Raw genomic sequence first — 20,725 nt, forward strand, 5'->3', positions numbered from 1 at the left:
TAACTTAATGTGTACATACATTATGTATGAACAAAATGTGATCGTTACCTAGACCGAGCGTATATTTGCAGTAAAATAGGTAGACTATATTTCATGATTATTTTTTATATTAAAAAAATATAAGTTAAAAATAAAATATTGAAATTTTATATTTGGATACAGCACAATGTTTTTCAACGTTAGACAAATATAGTCTACCAATTTCATCACTGATTCTCCGCCACGAGATCGCGATTCTGCCACTTTCGATAATACGAATGATATGAAAAATATATGAACAATAATTTTTGCAACGTTTTTTGCTAGCTTAGTTTACATCGAAGCGAGTACTAGGATGCCACATATTGTTAACAATGCCAACAAGCCTTATGAATAGCAAACAAACATTAAGTTATAGCGATTCGCGCTGAATATATTTTTTACGTGTAGTTTATGAAGCTGAACATTGAATACGAAAAATATTAAAAATAAATGAAATAGAAAGCTTTATGAGATATTGTTTACCTCGCAATGTGTTCCTTGTGAATAGTATTCAGTTACATGCCTTGTTATGTACGTCGCCCACTAGGTACCACACACACACACACATATTGTATGTAATATATAGTATTAGACTTCAGTACTAATGTTCACATCGCAAGAATATAGTAATAATTACACCATGCCTTAAATAGAGTTATATTTCTATAAAATATATTATGGAGTGATATATATTGGTCACAGTTTTGGGCATCCTATAATAATACAATGCTGCCTCGGTATAAACTGACCTAATCACTTAACTATATATTCATTGACTTTTACAGTGTAAGATTCCGCTCAAAGCATTATTATACGTGATAGAAGACACTGGTTGACTCTTTTATAAAGTTATCATGGCGCTCGCTTTAAATTTATAGTTTAGAAACGAAACAATAATAATAGCATAGATTGTAAGTACGAAGGCGTATTGATTAACTTTGAAGTACGGGTGATGATAATAATAATAAGAAAAAATCCCAGAAGCATTTTATTTACAAATCAAATGTTATACTTTAAAGTTAATTAATAAAATCATGCCGGAACCGATATTTTGTTATTGGTCATTAATTATTGCGTTCTTCGTATTCCCGACAGTTGCAGTATCGTAATATACAATGGCACCGTTAAAAGTAGGTGTAATAGTTTTTGAAATCCACTTTTAGCGAATAAGTTAGAAGCTAGTGGTTTTCTATAATGTTGAACTGTATGCGCGTCTATGATGTTACATGTTTGGAGATTGTCCAGTCTGGTTTACGTGAATTACGACATGAGTTGAAGAAAATAAGACGACAGTATTACATATTCAACTATAAAAATCATCACAGTAGCATCACTTTAAAATTAACTTTATTCTAATGTAGGCAGACTTGAAAATGTAATGGTATATTTTTTTTATAGGTTGAAATGAGATTTCCTGTGTCTGTGACGTCCGGGACACATTTGAATTTCGTATTCGTATTTCAATAAGGGTGTTAAAAATTCACACATTTATGTTTCAGTATACAGAAAACGGAAGGACTGTTTAATGGTCGTCGTAAGATAAATCGTGGAAAAAGAAAGACGTAATAACTTTATTTGAATGTTAATGAAATTACGTCAGTGAAACCAGTCTTGATGATCTCAAAGTTGTGTATCAGACATTTCTACTGGGTTTTTGTTGAAGAAGGTTTCTTGACTTGAAGTAACTTCATATAGAATGTTGTTAATACATTTTTTGTGTTCATAATTAACTTATTTGGGATATCTATTGACTATCCGTAAATATGAACTGAAAATCTGGTTGTAGTTTGAGATTACAACAGCAGCGCCATCTTAAATTTCAAATCAATTATGTGATATTACTTCGCGTCAAGGGATCTACTCCACGCCCAGTAGTTGGTGATATATCGCAATACAATAAGGCCATCTGGATCAATATTTGTATCATAAGGAGTCAACTTCCGACTAGATGGAATATTTTTATAATAATTACTCGACTTTTCGCTGTGTTTTCATACAAGATGTCGGAAGTAGGCTTTGTCGCTGATATGCGGCGTTTAATATAAACGCTCAGACTACGCTACTTACGGCTGCAAATAGCAAAAGGATAGTGTTGAATTGTTATACACATGTATTTACATAGTTATTGATACCGTACGTTAGCTTAAATATTATATTTATTGTATAGTATCGCTTGTGTTTATGCTGTTATTAGTACATTGAAGCCTTGGTCAACAAATCGCGAGAAACTCCAACTTGCTTGGAATAACCATGCTGTATGTAAGGTGTTGTTCACATCTAAGCGAAATGACACGATCTGACACACAATTTGCCACGCCACGCCAGCATCAGCATTCAAAGTAATTGTATGTCATGGCATGATTTGCCATTAATGTGAACGTTTATGGCAGTGGCAAATCGTCAGTATCACGTGCTACGTTGCTCAGATGGAAATTGCACTAGCGCCTAAAACCTAGGCTACAATGATACATGTCTCAAGAGAAACACGAGCGAAGTAGCTACAGGTTTTGTTGTTGGACAATAATTGTGAACGAGATACAAATATGTGATTAGCAATATTTTCGCGTACGTGTATGTAACGTAGTCTTAGCGGCCTTAAACAGTAAATTGCTTTTTACTGCTCAAGCGATATCAGTGTAGTTACAACCATTTTATTCATATGTGTCAGTGCCCTCGCGGAACTGTATTGTAACGCGATCTCAAACTGGTACAAAAAGATACTATGTTTTTTATATGTATTCGTTGGAATTATCATTTGAATTGACAGTTTATTTTTCAATATATGATTGAAAAATAAACTGTCATGCGGTGATTTTAATATTGTTATATCATCAACAATTGCAATAGTGTTAAGATTCTGATAAAACTCGAATTATACTGACCTGGAACATTCTGGCACTGCTACGAGTATGTATCTTAGTTTGTATATCAAATGGTGATCCAACGATTACATATTTATCGGCCAGCTAATTTTTGCGCGACGACACATGTCGTTCTATATGATCTATTTTGTGTGGGTTTATGTCTCAAGAGCGAAACGACCGTCTATATCACCCACTTAAAAGCTTTAAGTGTACGATTATAGTTTTATATAGCGCTTATTATCGATGTACCGTAACGAACAGCCGCCTGAACAAACGCCACAAACATTCCAAACTAACAAAGCGATCAAACTGTTTGTGAATGCAACAGTTCGTGTACAGCGTGAAGACGCGCGTGTGCGCCCGGAAAGACGCGCGTGTGCACGCATCGCCCGGCGAGCGCGACGAATATGATCAGTAACTATGCGTTTTCATACATTTTTCAACGAAAATTTATTTAACGCTACGTTTTATCTGAACATATGCCTCACGATTCGTCCAAGGAATATGCGTCTTTATTTGTGTATCTTTTGCAATGACACGTAGATCTGAATTTGTATAGCAGGGGTAGCGAAGATGCGACAGCTGCCAACGTACCTAACTAATATGTAGCGATCGTTCTGATCTCAATAATTCGAAGGCAATAAGTAACTCTATGCAAGCGCAGCGGTCGCATCAGGAGCCGTTCCCTTATTTAAATTAGCGAGTTATTTAAAAATCCCATTTTTATTCACCTTTGACTTTCTTGCCACCCGTTGACGACCGCACCCATAACACCCATAAATAATGAAGATTATATTATAATACCATTATAATTTGTATGTCTCCGCAGAAGTACGTATTCATATTTTCTAGAGAATTTATATCTTTTTTTTTTCTTATAATGAAATTGATCTTGCGTCGGTACTTATAATGTGTCCTAATTTATATAAATATTGTCCGTCCTTTATTATCTGAAAATATTTATTTTATGAAATGGAATATGATAATACAAGTTTTATTTTTCCGTGAAGAATCACAGCAAAATAATGCTTGTTTATTATCTTCCATTATGACTGTGTATTGTTAAATAGAATATGCAACTATTTTTTTCTTTTTCTTACAAAGAACTATGTCTATGCTATTTCAACTAAACAGTTAGTTGAAATAGCATAGACATAGTTTTTTTTTCTCATATAGGTATTTATCGTCTGTTATTACCTAATGTTTTTGTTCAAACGGATTACCTATATCACGGGATTAGTATATGAACGTACTAAAATCTGCGGCAATTGATGAATCAAACGCGTTTACGCCAAATTACCCATTCCAGGTATTGGCTTGTTCAATGGAACGACATCGTCTAACTAGATGTAATCAGTAATCTTATAATTTATTTAAAATTAATGATAGGATAACCATTGATCATGTTGCAAATTCCGATCTATGTAGAAATAAATGGTCACTGATGTTCTACGAACTTGAAAAGGAAATATTTTGAGATAATTGTAAGTGTATATTTTTTTCTAACAAATAAAACGTTTTGAACTAAGCACCTATTTTTTCTTACCTTATAAAGTTTGCTTTTGGAATAAAATGGGCATGTTAGAATTTTATTTTCCTATTTAATCGATTATACCTATACAATGCACTATCATATTGGGCGTTAGCATAGATCCTAGTAATCTTTCCTTGTTTGTGAGGATGTGTGTATATTTGTTACTCTCTCACGCAATACTGGACGGTTTTGAGATTTTGTACAGTACAACCTGGAATAAGACAAGGTGGTTTTAAACCGTAATTCCGCAGCTAGTTAAGCATATATCATTAAAAATGAAAAAGAAAATGCATTTTTGAAAGCTTTAATAATTACTAGGTCATCCTTTTCATCAAACCTGACCTTAAAAAGTTTTTCACGTTTTTACGATTTAAAGCTACTAGCATACTACTAGCAATTTGGAACAGCCAAGGCGTGTTATCGTTACCAAATTCACATTGATAAAATAACGTTATAATCGTAAAGTTACAACTGGTACAATGTTCTGCCCAATCTGCCTGACCTGAAAAAATCGGGCCACGATAAAGGACAAACGCTGTTATTCTAAAAAAAAATTAAAGCATACAGTAAGCTATGTTTTGTCTCTTTCTGTCAATGTCAAATTCAGTAAAGTCCGATAGTGACAAAACATACTTCAGCATCTATTATGAATAATAGGGAATTATGTATTAGCACTCCGTCCTGCTTCTTCTCGTATATATTTCTTTAAAACGTGTTGTACTTTGTATGAGCGAAACGAAAGATATGACGATGTCTATAGTTTTCTCTGCCTACTGTTTTCTAAGTGTTGTACTCGTACTGTAATACTCGATACGGCATTACTCACCTTATTGTCACCGTTACGTTTACTCGCACTCGCTTGCCGTTTTCTTTTGTCCATTTTCTGTATGTAGTCCTATCGATACTATTGCAATATCAATAAATCACAAATATGCAAAAGCTATCTATACTTTACTGTCGACTATTGTAACTATTGATTGTCGCCTCGTCGTGTATCGAGCACATCACTACTACTTTCATTTGGTTTTGAATGGAAATGTCAAAGTACAATAGTGAGTGTTCTGTCTGTGTGTCAAACAAACAAAATATCAGGCAAGGGAAGTGTGTGTGTGATAAAATAACAGTGGGAATAAAACTACCTATATTCAATAAAGATTTGTTTGAAGACATCTGCATATGGTACCTTACTTATTTCCATGTAGTCCATATCTTTGCACAGTTTGCTTTCAGCGAGCGCATGCAACGGAAGTGCAATGAATTCGATTTGCTATAATGGGGCCAATGACAGGCTGATACATGAAGCTGATCAGCTAATATCGCACATAGAAAGGGGGACAACACTGCACAAGTTCTATCCTAGGAAGCGACCTGAACGTAGGACTCTGCTGGTGCGGCGGGAGACACATCAAGTTATATGGTACAGGACTGTGGCACCACAAAAGCAGACGTACGAAGGTTCCCTAGATATTCGAGATGTGAAGGAGGTACGCGTAGGGAAGTCTTCTAAAGACTTTGAGCGATGGCCAGAAGAGACAAAGAGGATTGAGAGCTCAAAATGTTTCACTATATACTATGGTACCGAGTTCAAACTGCGCTCCGCGTCATTTGCAGGTATTTCATTCAATTCAATCTTGAAAACATTGCTATATTTATCACCACTAAGAATTTGAATCATTGTTATGGTTTTGTGAGTGTTATTGATATTTCTCAGCTGGTGCTGTGTTTATAGTGTCTTAAATAGAATGGCACCACATTTCAGTTTAGTTTGTATGTATTTGAAAGCAGGTTAAGTTTATTTTAATTTTGTTGAATTCACAATGCTTTATGGTGCACACACAGTACATTTAGGTATATAATAAACTTATTAATTAGGTTATTTTCATAAAATAGGCACATACATTTTTTTACTTTTTTATGTCTGTAAACAAAAATGTGTTTAGCAATTATTGTATGTCTGTTATGTCAAGCTGCAAGCAAAATATGTTTTTTCTTCATAGCTAACACGGACAAAGAATGTGAGAGTTGGGTGAAAGGTTTGCGGTTCCTAGTGGAAGAAGCATTAAGTGCTTCCTATCCATTGCAAATTGAGAGGTGGCTGCGCAAAGAATTCTACACTATTGAGAATGCGAATGAGAAGTAAGTGAATGTTAAGTTCTGCAATTATTTGAAATTGTTATAATTGGAGGAGATTTCACTATGTATAATATAACTAATTGCAAAGAACCTCAGGTTTGATGTATTTCCTGATGCCTCTAATGCTATTTACTTTAATAAATATATATCACTACTACCAAAACCAAATAGTACATTTTTATGATGCTAGCCATTACAAAAAATCATATCATGTTTTGTTTGAAATAACTTTATCACACATAATATAATATACAAAAAAGGTACAAAAATTAAAAAGTTACTTTAAGGTGTTGGCAAACTTCCAGTCAACCAGTAGGAGAAAAAATAAAAACACAAAACAGAGGCTAGCAGCTGTGCAAACAGTAAGAAGATAAATATTAACAAAATAAACTAGCAGCCCGTCCCGGCTTTGCCCATGTAAAACATAATAAATTATGCACCTAAACCTTCCTCTGGAATCACTATCTATTGGAGAAAACCGCAAGACAGTCCAGTAGTTATTTAGTTTATCGCAAACAGACAGATTCACTTATATAGTGGACTTTGTTTTATAATATGTAAGGATATGTAATGTATGAATAACAAGAAAATTATATAAAGGGAGAAGGAATTTATTACTACTATATGGAAACAAAAAACATACATATGTTATTCAACATCATCTGGGTCATCATGTATCCCATGTATTGAGATCACTGGAAAACTGGAGCATAGTTTATGTGTCACAAATCAATGTTAAATAATTCCCTAACCTTACAGAGGACGACTGTCTGGGATCTATCCAATGAATAATAAATATTCCCATTTAGTCCAGTCGTGTTTTATCACATTTATACCCATTTTTGTTGTACTTTTTATTTATTTTTTAAAGTTTTTGTAATATTGTATAGTCTAGATTTTAATGTATTATTTTTCCTTTTATTGGAAATTAAAATTATGCAATAGGGCATAAGTTGGTGTGGTAGAGTAGCTATGTAACTATTGGCTCTGGTGAAATAATGGCCTGGGGCTACATCCCAACTAAGTTGTTTAATTTTATATTATATTAAATTATGATTGTACGACAAATGGTTACTGCTGCCCTGAGCTTGGGGGTAAATATACAGTCATAATACAACTCCCTATTCCAGTGTTATTTACCTCATAATAAATCACCATTAGATTATATATTATATCCATTACTTATGTTAAAACAGAGAAGACATACAAGCTTTGGGGGATGTTTTTTCCTTTCCATGTATAAAAATAATTCTAGAATTACTAGAAGAATAAAAGAAATAATTCTTTTATTCTTCGTCTTATATATTCGAAGTGCTTTCGAAAGTCATCTAAATGTTTCATTATCTTTTTTTAAATTACAAAGACTTGACTGATAAGCATTTGACATTAAACACCCGCCCCGGGTTCGCACGGGTACAATATTTTACATGTTATCTATTCAAAAAAACTCATCAAAATCCATTGGATACATACATATAAACAGACTGAATGTGACTTTATTATTCTATAGGTATTTGTGTATATGTATATTATATACCATGTATTGATGCCATTTTGCTTCTTTATATAATATTTTAATTCTACATAATATTTGCAGGATCACACTAAAAGAAGTGAAGGCGTTTTTACCAAAAATTAATTGTAAAATACCAACCAGTAAGCTACGCGATATATTTCAAGAGGTTGACACACACAAACGAGGGGAGATCGGATTTGATGACTTCTCAATTTTATATCACAAGCTAATATTCGATGAAAATGTAAGTACCTAATTTTCCATTTTATATTTATTCATGGCAATATAAAAGCTTCAGATCTTATCTTCAAAATTACATGAAGCTATTTTGAACGAATTGATGCATCAATGATCTTTATTGCGTTAAACAAAGACCATTACATTTTACAAAAGGTAAATTTATGCACTATATGATCCAGAGAAAGTTAAAGGGTGTGAATCTGCCTGAAATATTTTTAATACTATTAATTAGATATGTACCATATAGGCTATATCAAAAGAAAGAGAGATTAACTGATGAAAAAGACCGAGAGAAAGAAAGAAGATTTAATAAAAAGAGAGAAGATTTAATATTGTAATTTACAACAGAATGTCCACGAGATATTCGACAAGCATCACCTGTATTCGTCCAATGGCAGCGTGATCACGCTCAGGGAGTTCCAGAAGTTTCTCCTCATTGAGCAACATGACCGGCTCGGCGACGATGAACTACGGGCTTCTCAGTTCATCAGGGATTACTTGAGGGATCCACAGAGGGACACCGCTGAGCCCTACTTCACTTTGACTGAGGTAAGTTCATTCCATTTACAATATAAAATATTTGTTGCTTTACTTTTGTATACAAAACACAATCTTGTCACCACATTTAATTTATATCAAAGATCTTTAAATCATCGGACCATCTCGTTCTGGACCTTGATGGTTTGAAATATTTTGGAAATTCTTTTGAAATTAAAAGTAAGTACATTAATTAATTCTTATTTTTTTGTTGCAGTTCATAGAGATGTTATTTTCGAAACAAAATTCGATATGGGACAGCAAACATGATAAAGTGACCCAAGACATGACTAGACCCCTTTCCCACTACTGGATATCATCCTCGCATAATACGTAAGTGTCGCCACCAAATATAGGATAGGTACTTGTTTCCGAAACATAGTGTCTTTTTATTATAGTTTTAATAAATTAAGCGTAAAATCGTAAATGTAGAAAAATTTATGTGCTTAATGTGGGTTATAAATAAATTACATTACATTTAATTAGTCATTAGTTTCTTATTGCTCGAAGTAGACATACTTCCAAAGGCAGATCAAGCCGATATCTGCAATTTTATATGAGTTTATATATTTTAGGTATCTCACCGGTGACCAGTTTTCGAGCGAGTCCTCGCTGGAGGCCTACGTCCGCTGTCTGCGCTCAGGCTGTCGCTGCATAGAGCTGGACTGCTGGGATGGGCCCGACGGAACCCCCTTCATATACCACGGTCACACCCTCACCACCAAAATAAGATTCATGGATGTCCTCCGCACCATCAAAGAACATGCCTTCATTACCTCCGATTACCCTCTCATCCTGTCCATCGAAGACAACTGCTCCCTTCCACAGCAAAGAAAAATGGCCAGCGCCTTCCAAGATGTCTTCGGTGACTTGCTTCTAGTCCAGCACAGCGAAAAAAATGAAACAGCATTACCTTCACCTCAAGAGTTACGTAGAAAGATTATATTAAAACACAAAAAACTACCGGAAGGCGCCGAGGAGAATTCCTTTGCTGTCCGCCAGGAGGAGGGAAAGGATTTAGATCTAAGAAATTCTATAAAAAATGGTATTCTTTTATTGGAAGATCCAGTAGATAAGGAGTGGAACCCTCACGCGTTCGTGTTGACCGAGAATAAGTTGTATTATACTGAGCATTATAGTGCACAGAGGGAGGCCGACGCCGATAGCGATAGTGAGATAGAAGGAGATAACACGAGCATACCTCAAGATGAGTTGCATTTTGGGGAGTGTTGGTTTCACGGGAAGCTGGCGGGGAATAGGCAGGAGGCTGAGGACTTGCTTCGGGCGCATTCGCATTTGGGTGACGGGACGTTTCTAGTCCGCGAGAGTGTGACGTTTGTGGGAGACTACTGCCTGTCGTTCTGGAGGCAGGGGAAGGTGAACCATTGCCGGATAAAGCTGAAGCAGGAGCGAGGCGTGACGAAATACTTTCTGATCGACATGGTGTGCTTTGACAGCCTGTACAGTTTGATCATGCATTACAAACAACACCCGCTGAGGAGTCAGGTTAGTTTGTGTATCTCATCATTATTTTTCTTCTTCATCCTAAAGAATTATATGAATGTTGTATTCGTACTTATTAATCCCTGATGACGACATCCTCAGTTATCAGACCATTAGCCATTTGTCAAAGTTTAGTATTTAGTAATAGGCATCAAGATATTCGGCGTGTGGTCTCAGGAATAGGATCACTTCATATCACGTAAATGTTACGAGGGATATAGCCTTGCCAGCTGATAGGCAACCATGGCATTCCCGTAGAGGATTCACGTTAGTCAAACGGCCGGTTGTAACACAACTAAATATCCTAAATTTTACTTTTTTTGCTGACCTCGGGCTTCCCCTCGGGAACAAGCGAGGATGACAGAGCATTTAAGAAGGTATTTGATTTGACAGGAATTCCTCATTACCCTGAAGGAACCAGTGCCGCAGCCGAACAAGCACGAAGGCAAGGAGTGGTTCCACCCGCACTGCACTCGGGCGCAGGCCGAGGAGCTCCTGAGGAAGGCGAACACCGACGGGGCCTTCCTCGTCAGGCCCAGTGAGAAGGAGCCCGCTTCCTTTGCTATAAGCTTTAGGTACGTGGTTTGTGTGTAACATAAATTTGGGAATCTTTAAGGCAAGAGTGAATATAAAATACTTTTGAGCTTGCGTGTAACATCCTAGACCTTGGATATTACAGATTTAAAATACAGGAACACAGCGGTTGCGGCGGTACCGACTCACCAATGTTCCTGAAGTATAATTTATTACGGTTTTACTCGACCGAGTCGTTTTGCCTCAAGCGAATTGTATTGTAGTGTGTGTAGAAGTAATAAATTCATTGTTCGAATGCAATTAATATTAACAAGATTTAACTTTCTGACGGCTGGCCGTGTTGTGCAAGGGGGCGCCCTAATATTGATTGTATAGTCTACGCGGTGCTACAAACATCATATATACAGGGTTTCCGGCATCTAACGTATAATCTTCCAAAGGCGTATAAGGTATATATAGGGACTAACATCTTTTGTTCTACGACTTTTGTCTAAACGTAATAAATAAAAAATCTTTTTTTTTGTTTTAATGTCGTTTCTATAAAACGTTAAATCTATGTTCGATTCCGCTACATAACGCTACTGTACTGTCTCGTGTTGCTTGGCTATTGCATAGAGTTAAGTGGTCTAGAATCGCAAATTAAATTGTATTTTTTTCATATGAAAAGAATAACTACGAATCACGAAAAGTCGTAGACTAAAAGTAGCTTGTTTTGATTACCCAAGTAGTCTTTAGGAGGTTTTGCGTTTGATACCAGTAACCCTGTATACGAATGTTTACTTTGATGCAGCCAAGCGAAATATATACTATTATTATATGTATGTCGAACCTCTAAATAATCTATTGGCAATGGGAGATTTCTTTTCTCAAAGTAATATTCCCTTATAAACTTTGTTTTTTCAATATTTATTATTTTATTTTATTTTTTTTAATATACCTACGAGCATACTGATATAAGTTTGCGTGGCGATTTAAAATATTATTGAATAAATTTCGCGCCTACAGCATCAGACTGATTTATATGTGCATGTTTTGTGCAGACATGTTGGAATTTGTAATGTTGGAGACGGAGTGGCCGCCAAGCGACTTTTATATTTTTATTTTCTTATATATATTTAGCGAGATATACCAGAAATTCTTTGTTCAATTTAGGTACTTTCAGATTATTTCTTGAGCTCAAAAACTGAAACGAAAATACCATAATGATATAAGTGTAGACTTATGTACACTTAAAAAAATTAACTTTTACATTTTACAAAATGTTTAATATGTATGAGTTAGTAATATTTAACATATGTTCTTTAAATTTATTTTTATTATATTACAATACGTATCTATATTCTTAACACAACCTTGGAATTTATTGTAAACTGGGGCGTTTCCAATTTATTTACATTTATTCATATATTGAGGAACCATTTTTTGTTGCGTTTCTTGTCCCAAAAATCGAGTATAAACTTTTCGATTTCAGAACGGAAAGGGAGATCAAACACTGTCGCATCAAGCAGGAAGGGCGGCTGTACACTATAGGCACGGTGAAGTTTGAAAGCCTAGTGGAACTGGTGTCTTATTACGAGAAACATCCTCTGTACAAGAAGGTCAAGTTATGGTACCCTATCAGCGAAAGCATCGTGAGGAGTATTATAGCCGTAAGTTGTGTAAAGACAATTTTGTTTATTTATAACCAGTTGTTGCCCACAGCTCTGCCTGTGATAGTCTATGCTTGATCCCGGGTCATTACCTATTTGCAAATTCATCAAAATCGGCCCAATGGTATAATTGTGAAAACGTGACAGACAGAAAGACCGACATACGACTTAATTACAATTTTTTTAGAGTGGTGTTCTATAAAAATTTTAATGATGTCGTCCTTTTTTCTTGTTTGGTCGTAAGGTCTGACCGGCAGAGAATGCCTTATGGCATTAAGTCCACCTATTGTTAACTTTTATGTCGTGCAATAAAGTTTAAATAAAAATACAGACACAATGAGCATTTTTAATGTATAGTTGCAGTAAAATAAGTTTCATTTTTCGTTTCTTCTCAGCTGTCGTTCCTCGTTCCTAAATACAAGCGTTTTATAGTTGTGTATATTTTATTTAAAATTTGATATGAAAATTTCCCTAATTTAAATTTACGTAAGAACTTTTATTTTATTTAAAATTTTGATATGAAAATTTCCCTAATTTAATTTTTCTTCGACAACTATTTGAACCAATGTCTACCTAAACAAAAACATGCAAATATACTAATTTATAGAAGTATCTAAAGTTGTAAAAATACTTGTTATTCTATATATAGGGTTTCGCCATAGTTTTATCAGTCAGTAATATCTGTTATCATTCCTATGTTTGGTTGCTACATGCGTGTCTTGCGATAAATCAGTACAAACATATCGATTAACTACACATATACGGCTGATATAAAGATAATATATTCATCTCTGTCTGTGACCGAGCTGATATCGAAACCTTTACATAATTGAGATGTACATAAATTGGTTCCTTGAGATGTAATACGTAAAATTGACAAACAAATGCTGTATTTAATACTAGTAGGTATCAAGTTCAGTGCTTTTCCAAGCGCGGATCTAGCTCTCAGAAAAGGTCGTGGTCATAGTAACTGAAATTTCAAGCTTATCATGCTTATTTTCGCAGAATATCCACATCAGATTACATCTTCGTATTTATTCTGAAAAGGTAGCCTCTCAAGTAATAATCTACTATAAAAGACCTGAGAACGTTCCGATACTCTTTACTGTGACGTTGAGTTAGGTGCGTACTGCACAACAAGCTTTTCCACGGATTGTTTAACAAATAACAACAAAATTTTCTGCACGTTCAAATATTTTACGACGTACTAAGTCAAGATTATTAGCATAAGCTTATCTTACCTACAACGGTGGATCCGCGCTTATTAGTGGAGAGATTCTCAAAGAATACCTGGAATAATAATTGGAACAAACGTATTGAGAATCCTAGCAAATATTACATAAGCTTTCTTATTTTTAGGAGCCGGATGACAGTTCTGTATACGGAACTCCGGGGTATATGGATCCAACCTCATTTACATCAAAGGTGAGAATGCATTTCATGATCACGATAAAACATACGATGTACCCATATTGTGTATTCCTGTCCATATTAACAAGAATTGATTTTTTGGGTCACTAATTGCGTAGGTAGCAAGATAGTTATTTTTTCACCAACATATTTCCAAGTTGCGAATGTGAAATGCTACCAATGTGTGTAGACTGTGAAGTAGGATTGCCAATGTACCATTAGTGGCGATTATCAAAAGCCTAACAATATGCTGACGATACTTGTTCGATTTAAATAGCACAATGGATTTGGAGAATCAAGCCAAGACTCCAACAGAGCTAATGTGAGGTGAGACGGTCTGCAAATAAAATTATTAGTTTCAAGTGTCGTGTATTTATTTAATACATATTTACTTGTAATTTTAAAGGTACTCTCCAGTTTAAATTTATTAGTCATATGTATATATTTATTTATTTCAAAAATGATGTTTTGTAGTACTTTGTTGTAGAATCAGTATTTCGTGATTAGTTTTTAGACAATACTAGATTATGCGCTTTTAATTTATCTTACTGCAAAAATGGGAAATGAGACTATGAGGCGCGTGGGTTCAATTCCCGCTAGATTTCAGAAATTTTTCATCTGTCGCTTTTTTACAAGATAATTTAGCTCAAAGTAAATATAATATATGAACATTGATTAGAATTGTAAAGTTGTTAGAAAAGCTTCTTGATAAATGAGACTTCGGCTCATCCTACTAATATAATATAATCCGAAAGTTTTTGAGGATGGATGTATGTTACTCTTTCACGCAAATTTTACTGGACGAATTGTTATAAAATTTGGTACACGGGTTGAATATAACCTGGAATAATACACAGGGTATTTTTTATCCCGAAATTCCCACGGGAGCAAAGCCCCGGGGCGCAGTTAGTAAAATATATATACGAGTAGATTGCAAATTTCAACAAGTCAGCTTTTTAGCCGCGAAAGTGTGACAAACAGGCAGACTTTTGCATTTATAATATTAGTATGGATTTATTTAAAAGAGAATACAATATGCTTGGTGATATCCAGGTGACAGTAAAGGCACTATACGACTATCGTGCGCGTCAAGACGACGAGCTATCGTTTTGCAAGCACGCCATCATCACCAACGTGGACAAACCGGATCCCGGCTGGTGGCGTGGGGACTACGGCGGCAAGCGGCATCACTGGTTCCCAGCCAACTACGTGCAGGAGATCGAGGTTCCGCACATGCCTAATATACAAGTATGTCTTTTACATGTAGTTACTGTGACTAAAGTTGGACTTAGACTATTTGTGCTACATAAACACGTATAGGAGTACTTTCGCATTCATTGATGTTTACAGTGTTACTTGTGAGCAATATCGCTATAAAATTATTATTCACATTTACATCTTTCATTCTAGGGTTTAGAAAGCGAAACAGCAGCTCTGGGCTCTCTCCAGAAGGGTGTCGTGGACGTGCTGGGGGCCGTGGTGGAACTGGTGGTGGGGGAGGCCAACGGCTCCTCGCGGTGGCTCGTGCGCATCCAGAGCCCCTCCATGTGCGCACCGTTCGACATGGCCGCCCCCACCAACGAGGTCGCCATCGAGTGGCTCTCCGCCATCAAGGAAGCCGCACAAAGCGCAAGCGCCCGCTCCATGCAGAACAAGAAAATGGAACGCACCTGGAGGATCGCCAAGGAAATGTCAGACCTCATCATCTACTGCCGCTCCGTCGCCTTCAACCAAGACAGACTCCGCAACAAAGGATTCATCCACACAGAAATGTCCTCATTCCCCGAAACGAAAGCGGAACGCCTAATGTGCCAACAAGAGAACCAATTCTTCCTCAAATATCACACTATTCAACTCAGCAGGATATATCCCAAGGGGCAGAGGATAGATTCTTCAAATTATAATCCGGTTCCGTTCTGGAATTCCGGATCTCAGATGGTGGCGCTGAATTATCAGACTCCGGATAAGCCTATGCAGATTAATGTGGGGAAGTTTAAAGAGAATGGCGGTTGCGGGTTTATTCTGAAGCCGGATTTTATGTTTGAGGAGGGTTACAACCCGAGTGACGCGCGGAGTATAGAAAAGCGGGTAAAATCAGTGTCAGTGATGTTGCGGGTGATTGGTGCGCGGCATTTGTGCAAGTCTGGCCGCGGCACGGCGAGCCCCTTCGTGGAAGTGGAGATCGTGGGCGCCGAGTACGACAGCGGAACCAAACTCGTCACCAAGACTGTTGGTAAATACCCTTTTTGTTTCTATGCAAGTTTTTATTACACTACTGAGTAAGCAAACAGTCGTGCGGCTCACCAGATGGGAAGTGATCACCGCAGCCTATGGATAGGCCAGGGGTGTCACACTTGCGTTGTGTTGTTGCTCACATATGTAAGTTATATATATATATATATATATGTTAGCAACAACACACTCGATAGAGAGATATAGATGGGAGGTACCAACTTTTATAATAATTTGGGACACATGGTGAAATTTTTAAAAAGCCATCCAGTTATGTATGGTGTAATCGATTGACTTCTAATACAATAATGACACCCTGACATATAGTAATGACATGACAATCATGTGTTTGTAGAAATTATTTAGACAAAACTTCAGGAAATCGTCCATGCAATACCCTATAGTTTGATCAATTGATTGATCAATTTTGTTGATATTTTATAAAATTGATTCAATACTATTACTAAGTATGTACAATGCAAAGTTTCACATTTAAATATTCAGGTTATATTAGTCTTTGTGTCAGACAAATCATATTTTCAGGCGACAACGGCATCAACCCGATATGGAATGACATTTGCGAATTTGAAGTGGCCAATCCGGACCTGGCCCTCATTCGCTTCCTGGTGCAAGACGAAGACATATTCGGTGATCCAAACTTCATCGGCCAAGCCACTTTCCCCTTCAAGTGCCTCCGCACCGGCTACCGCAGTGTCCCCCTCACCAACGCCTTCTCGGAAGAGCTCGAACTATCATCGCTTTTAGTTCATATAGCTTTGATACACAATCATTAGCGAGGTTTTACCGATATAAGTATAGTCATGGGTAAACAAAGACAAATAAAACTGTAGACGCGGGGTAGATTGCGGCAGGCTGCCTCTATAAATGATGAGGGACAAACGATATCAACGCTCTGTCCTGCTTCTCCACGTGTCTCCATTTTTAATACCAGTCTCTTGTATGAACGAAACGGGAAATATAACGTTGTCTATAGTTTCCTCTGTCTATTGGGGAAAAGATTCAATCTTTGAAATTTTTGACAATTTCCATAAGAAAAAAGATTTGAAAGAATAATATATTTAGACTGAGCCATCGATTTTGTCTTTTTTCAAAAGTAACGAATAGTGAAATTTAAATGCCTTCTTATATTTTAATAGTTATTAGATTTTACAATATAAATTCAAATAACTATTTTCCGTCGGTACATATCTTTTTGGGGCTTTCTCTGTTTTATATTCTCATTATTATCCTAGTGAATTTTTGGTTGACTATTTTGTGCCTGTATATAAAGTAGTAATCCTTGTGTAGTACAATTCTGAATCACCCAATGGTAAAGTATACTATAGTGACATCGAACGCTAAAGTTTATTCCTCACCTCTGAATTGATGGCATCTTGGTTGCCTTCTGGGTCTTGAAGCCGCGAAACCCGGGGTCAACGTAAAAAAAACCCTTAAAGTTTTGAAGATTCGGCCGTGATTTCACAACCGGTCGCCTGCCTGATGTCAACCCTCCTAGGAAATGCTATTGTTGCCTGTTAGCTACCTAGGCTGTCCCTTAGTCGCCTCGTACGACATCCACGGGAGGATATTGAGTGCTATTCTAGTGCTAAAATTTATTATTTACTTAATATTCTACAACAAGCAAGCAACTGATCTGATTTGTTATAAGCATGACTTTTTTAGAAATTATTCTCAGAGATAGAAGGCACTCAACTTTTTAATATTTCGTAGAAATAATAATATTTATTTCTGCTTCCACAAAAATTTAAGTATTGTTAAATAAGTAGATTTTATAATCACAATTTACATACGTGATTTGATCTAAATTTATAATCGTAAGGACTAAATTTAAAATGGAATATGTTTTTACATAATACGTACCAGAATACGTAAGTACATATATTTGTTATAGTGATTGTTTTAATTATTTCAAATAACTATTATGTTTTAGATTTATTTCATAATGTTTAAATGTTTGTCTTATACGAAAAGGGATATTGTAGTCGAAGTGCTGTGTAAAAGTCGATGTGACGAACTTTCAATACATGAGTTGAAGTTTATTTATTGCGGAATCATTACTACGAACACGACAAAGACGTTATGTAATTAGTTTGGCCGCATGTTTTCTTGCTGCACAATTCGCAAATAATATTATTTTGCAAAAACTCGACAACAAAACTTTTTCTTTACATGAATGAATTCGAGAAGACCTTTAAATCAAACTTTGTTATAATAATATTTATGTAATTAACCACGTGATTAAAAGGCAGTGCTATTTAGTTTGTAGAATATACATTTTTATGACATCTTTGAAACGGGCGTAACGTTATGTATTTGAAAAAATTAAAAAAATTAAAGTGTACAAAAACGATTACATTTTGTCCCTTTTATATATTTAATTTAGTGTTAAAATGTGTTGTACATGATCTTATCGGTATACATTGCTGGTTTTCCATTGCGTTGAATAAAAGTTCTATACAAAATACAGTAGATCACTCGCGTATATCTGTCTGAGTTCGTCGATAATGTGTAGCCGACAACGTTTATATTGAGTGTTGTCTATTAGTTTTAAAAACGTGCCTTATTTAATTAGGTATTTAAAAAATACGCAACGCACAAATTAATTAGACTGTTCTTAGGTAATGTGGCGATGGCCAGAATGTTTGTTCGAATTTAAATTATTAAATTTAAAAATATATGTAACAATGTAGGTAAATTACATTATATGTAACTCTTTAGTGGTAGTATATGTACCTATATGGATTTTATTATATTCAACTAAGCATTATAAAGATAATGTTCTTGCATTTATCTTCAAACATAGACATTGTTTTCTCATTATTTATTATCATTATTTACTATGAATCTTTTAATTTACTCTAATCTTTTACTACTTACTTTTTGTGATGTGATCTGAAAAGTAGATATAATATTTTTATTCGAAGCTAAAACAACAATCGCAATTTTGCTATGTATGTTTTTTTATGCTATTTTTCTGTTACCTAAAGCTGGATTATGGATAAAGGCGTAATTTATTTTGCTGAAATTTATCGTACATCCAAAATTATGGTATATCAAAATCTTGCATGTAATTAGTATATTTATATTTATTCCATAAACAGTATGATCTGAGAATTGTGATCACAAATTATTCTCGAATTTAATTTTATCTTCGTTTTCGCTCAAATTTTACAAACACCACGTACGAAAATAAGGATGTAAGTCCGAATTTGCAATATATTTTATTTTGTGTTGTAAGAATATATAAAGTAAGAAAAAGTTTTTTTAAATATATGTTATGCTAATCTATATTTGGATTTTGTCACATGTGTACTGTATTTTAGTGATTGGCAAAATTATATACATTGTGAATTACCTACCAATTTTATAGTTAAGTAGGATAATTATATACGCCGGCAAAGTTGCTATTTTAGCAACCAAAAAATCATAGCAAATTCGTCTCTATTTTGCCACCGCTAAGTATATATCATACTAATTATCTTCATATGAAGTTAACTTGTACGTATGTATATTTTAAAATATTTTTTTCGTTCGAAATAACTAAGGTTAATCAAAAAAGTAAAAATTAAAGGTAAATGTTTATAATACATAGCTATGTGTTATTTTTTATACACTGCATATTCCTCACGCACTTCATACCTAATGACATCGTTCATTCTTTGAATTTATTACAGGTAATAGATTTTCCTCATCTAATCATGGTTTTACAGCCATCGAATAAAACAAACTTATTCGTAGCCTTTATCGGAGGGCAAATCAGGCAATCACGGGGCACGCATAATACACCCATAGTATTTCTATACCATCATACTAATATTATAAATGAGAAAATCTGTCTGTCGGTCTGTTAACTTTTACAGCTAAACCGCTGAACCGATTTTAATGTAACATTGGCCAACGCGTCCGCAAACATCAATATGACAGGAAGGCTTGCATAATAGTAACGTAGGCAAAGTAGCGGGAGCTAACTGGTGCTATTAGCATCGAATTCGTGATTGTTATGCTAATAAAGGAGCTGGTCAGTATTTGAGCGACACAAGAAAGATCGCAACACGGAAATGACAAGACAAAGTGGCTAACGCCCATTTTTTGTTGATCTTTTCTAACGCAGGTTTTGTGAGGAACCAGAGGAACTCATGCTTTTGCAACATCTTCATGTTTCTGACAGACATGGCAAATTTTAGGAATGCCGCCTTCGTTGGTACGGCCACGTTTTCTCTAAACAAACAGATAACAAAATGGTAAGACAGATATAATATGGATATAATGTTATTCGCTGGCCGCCGTACGTTCTGGCGTATCTGTACATATAATAAAACTATAATAGGCTGTCTGTACATTAGGAGATATTATAATAGAATTATTGTGGGAGTCTATATGGGAAATAACAGTAGCTAAAACCATATTTTTATTTTTTTGCGAACATATGTTCGCCCACACGCAAAATCTTTTGGAGAATCACGATACGTTTTTTAGAATCCGAGATATTATTGGAAATAATAATTTATGAGTAGGTTGCGAAATAAAAGCG

The 20,725-nt window shown here is 35.3% G+C and overlaps 1 protein-coding gene across 1 annotated transcript; it reads left to right on the forward strand.

Moving 5' to 3' along the window:
• The first annotated feature begins 5,464 nt into the window (after nucleotides 1-5,464).
• sl (small wing) lies at nucleotides 5,465-19,785 on the forward strand. The gene is made up of 12 exons (XM_053768978.2): nucleotides 5,465-6,030; nucleotides 6,417-6,555; nucleotides 8,150-8,312; nucleotides 8,657-8,857; nucleotides 9,063-9,178; nucleotides 9,421-10,351; nucleotides 10,742-10,923; nucleotides 12,354-12,531; nucleotides 13,891-13,956; nucleotides 14,995-15,189; nucleotides 15,352-16,174; nucleotides 16,717-19,785. The coding sequence occupies exons 1-12, from the start codon at nucleotides 5,673-5,675 to the stop codon at nucleotides 16,965-16,967; spliced, it is 3,603 nt and encodes a 1,200-aa protein (XP_053624953.1). The 5' UTR covers nucleotides 5,465-5,672; the 3' UTR covers nucleotides 16,968-19,785.
• Nucleotides 19,786-20,725: the final 940 nt, after the last annotated feature.

The sequence above is a fragment of the Plodia interpunctella genome, chromosome Z (assembly GCF_027563975.2).
Source record: "Plodia interpunctella isolate USDA-ARS_2022_Savannah chromosome Z, ilPloInte3.2, whole genome shotgun sequence".
NCBI classification, from domain to species: Eukaryota; Metazoa; Arthropoda; class Insecta; order Lepidoptera; family Pyralidae; genus Plodia; species Plodia interpunctella.

Coding starts and splice junctions, on each gene's coding strand:
- sl (XM_053768978.2), top strand. CDS start 5,673: ATGAATTCGATTTGCTATAATGGGGCCAATGACAGGCTGATACATGAA. Junction 6,031..6,416: donor GCGCTCCGCGTCATTTGCAG/GTATTTCATTCA, acceptor TTTTCTTCATAG/CTAACACGGACAAAGAATGT. Junction 8,313..8,656: donor AGCTAATATTCGATGAAAAT/GTAAGTACCTAA, acceptor AATTTACAACAG/AATGTCCACGAGATATTCGA.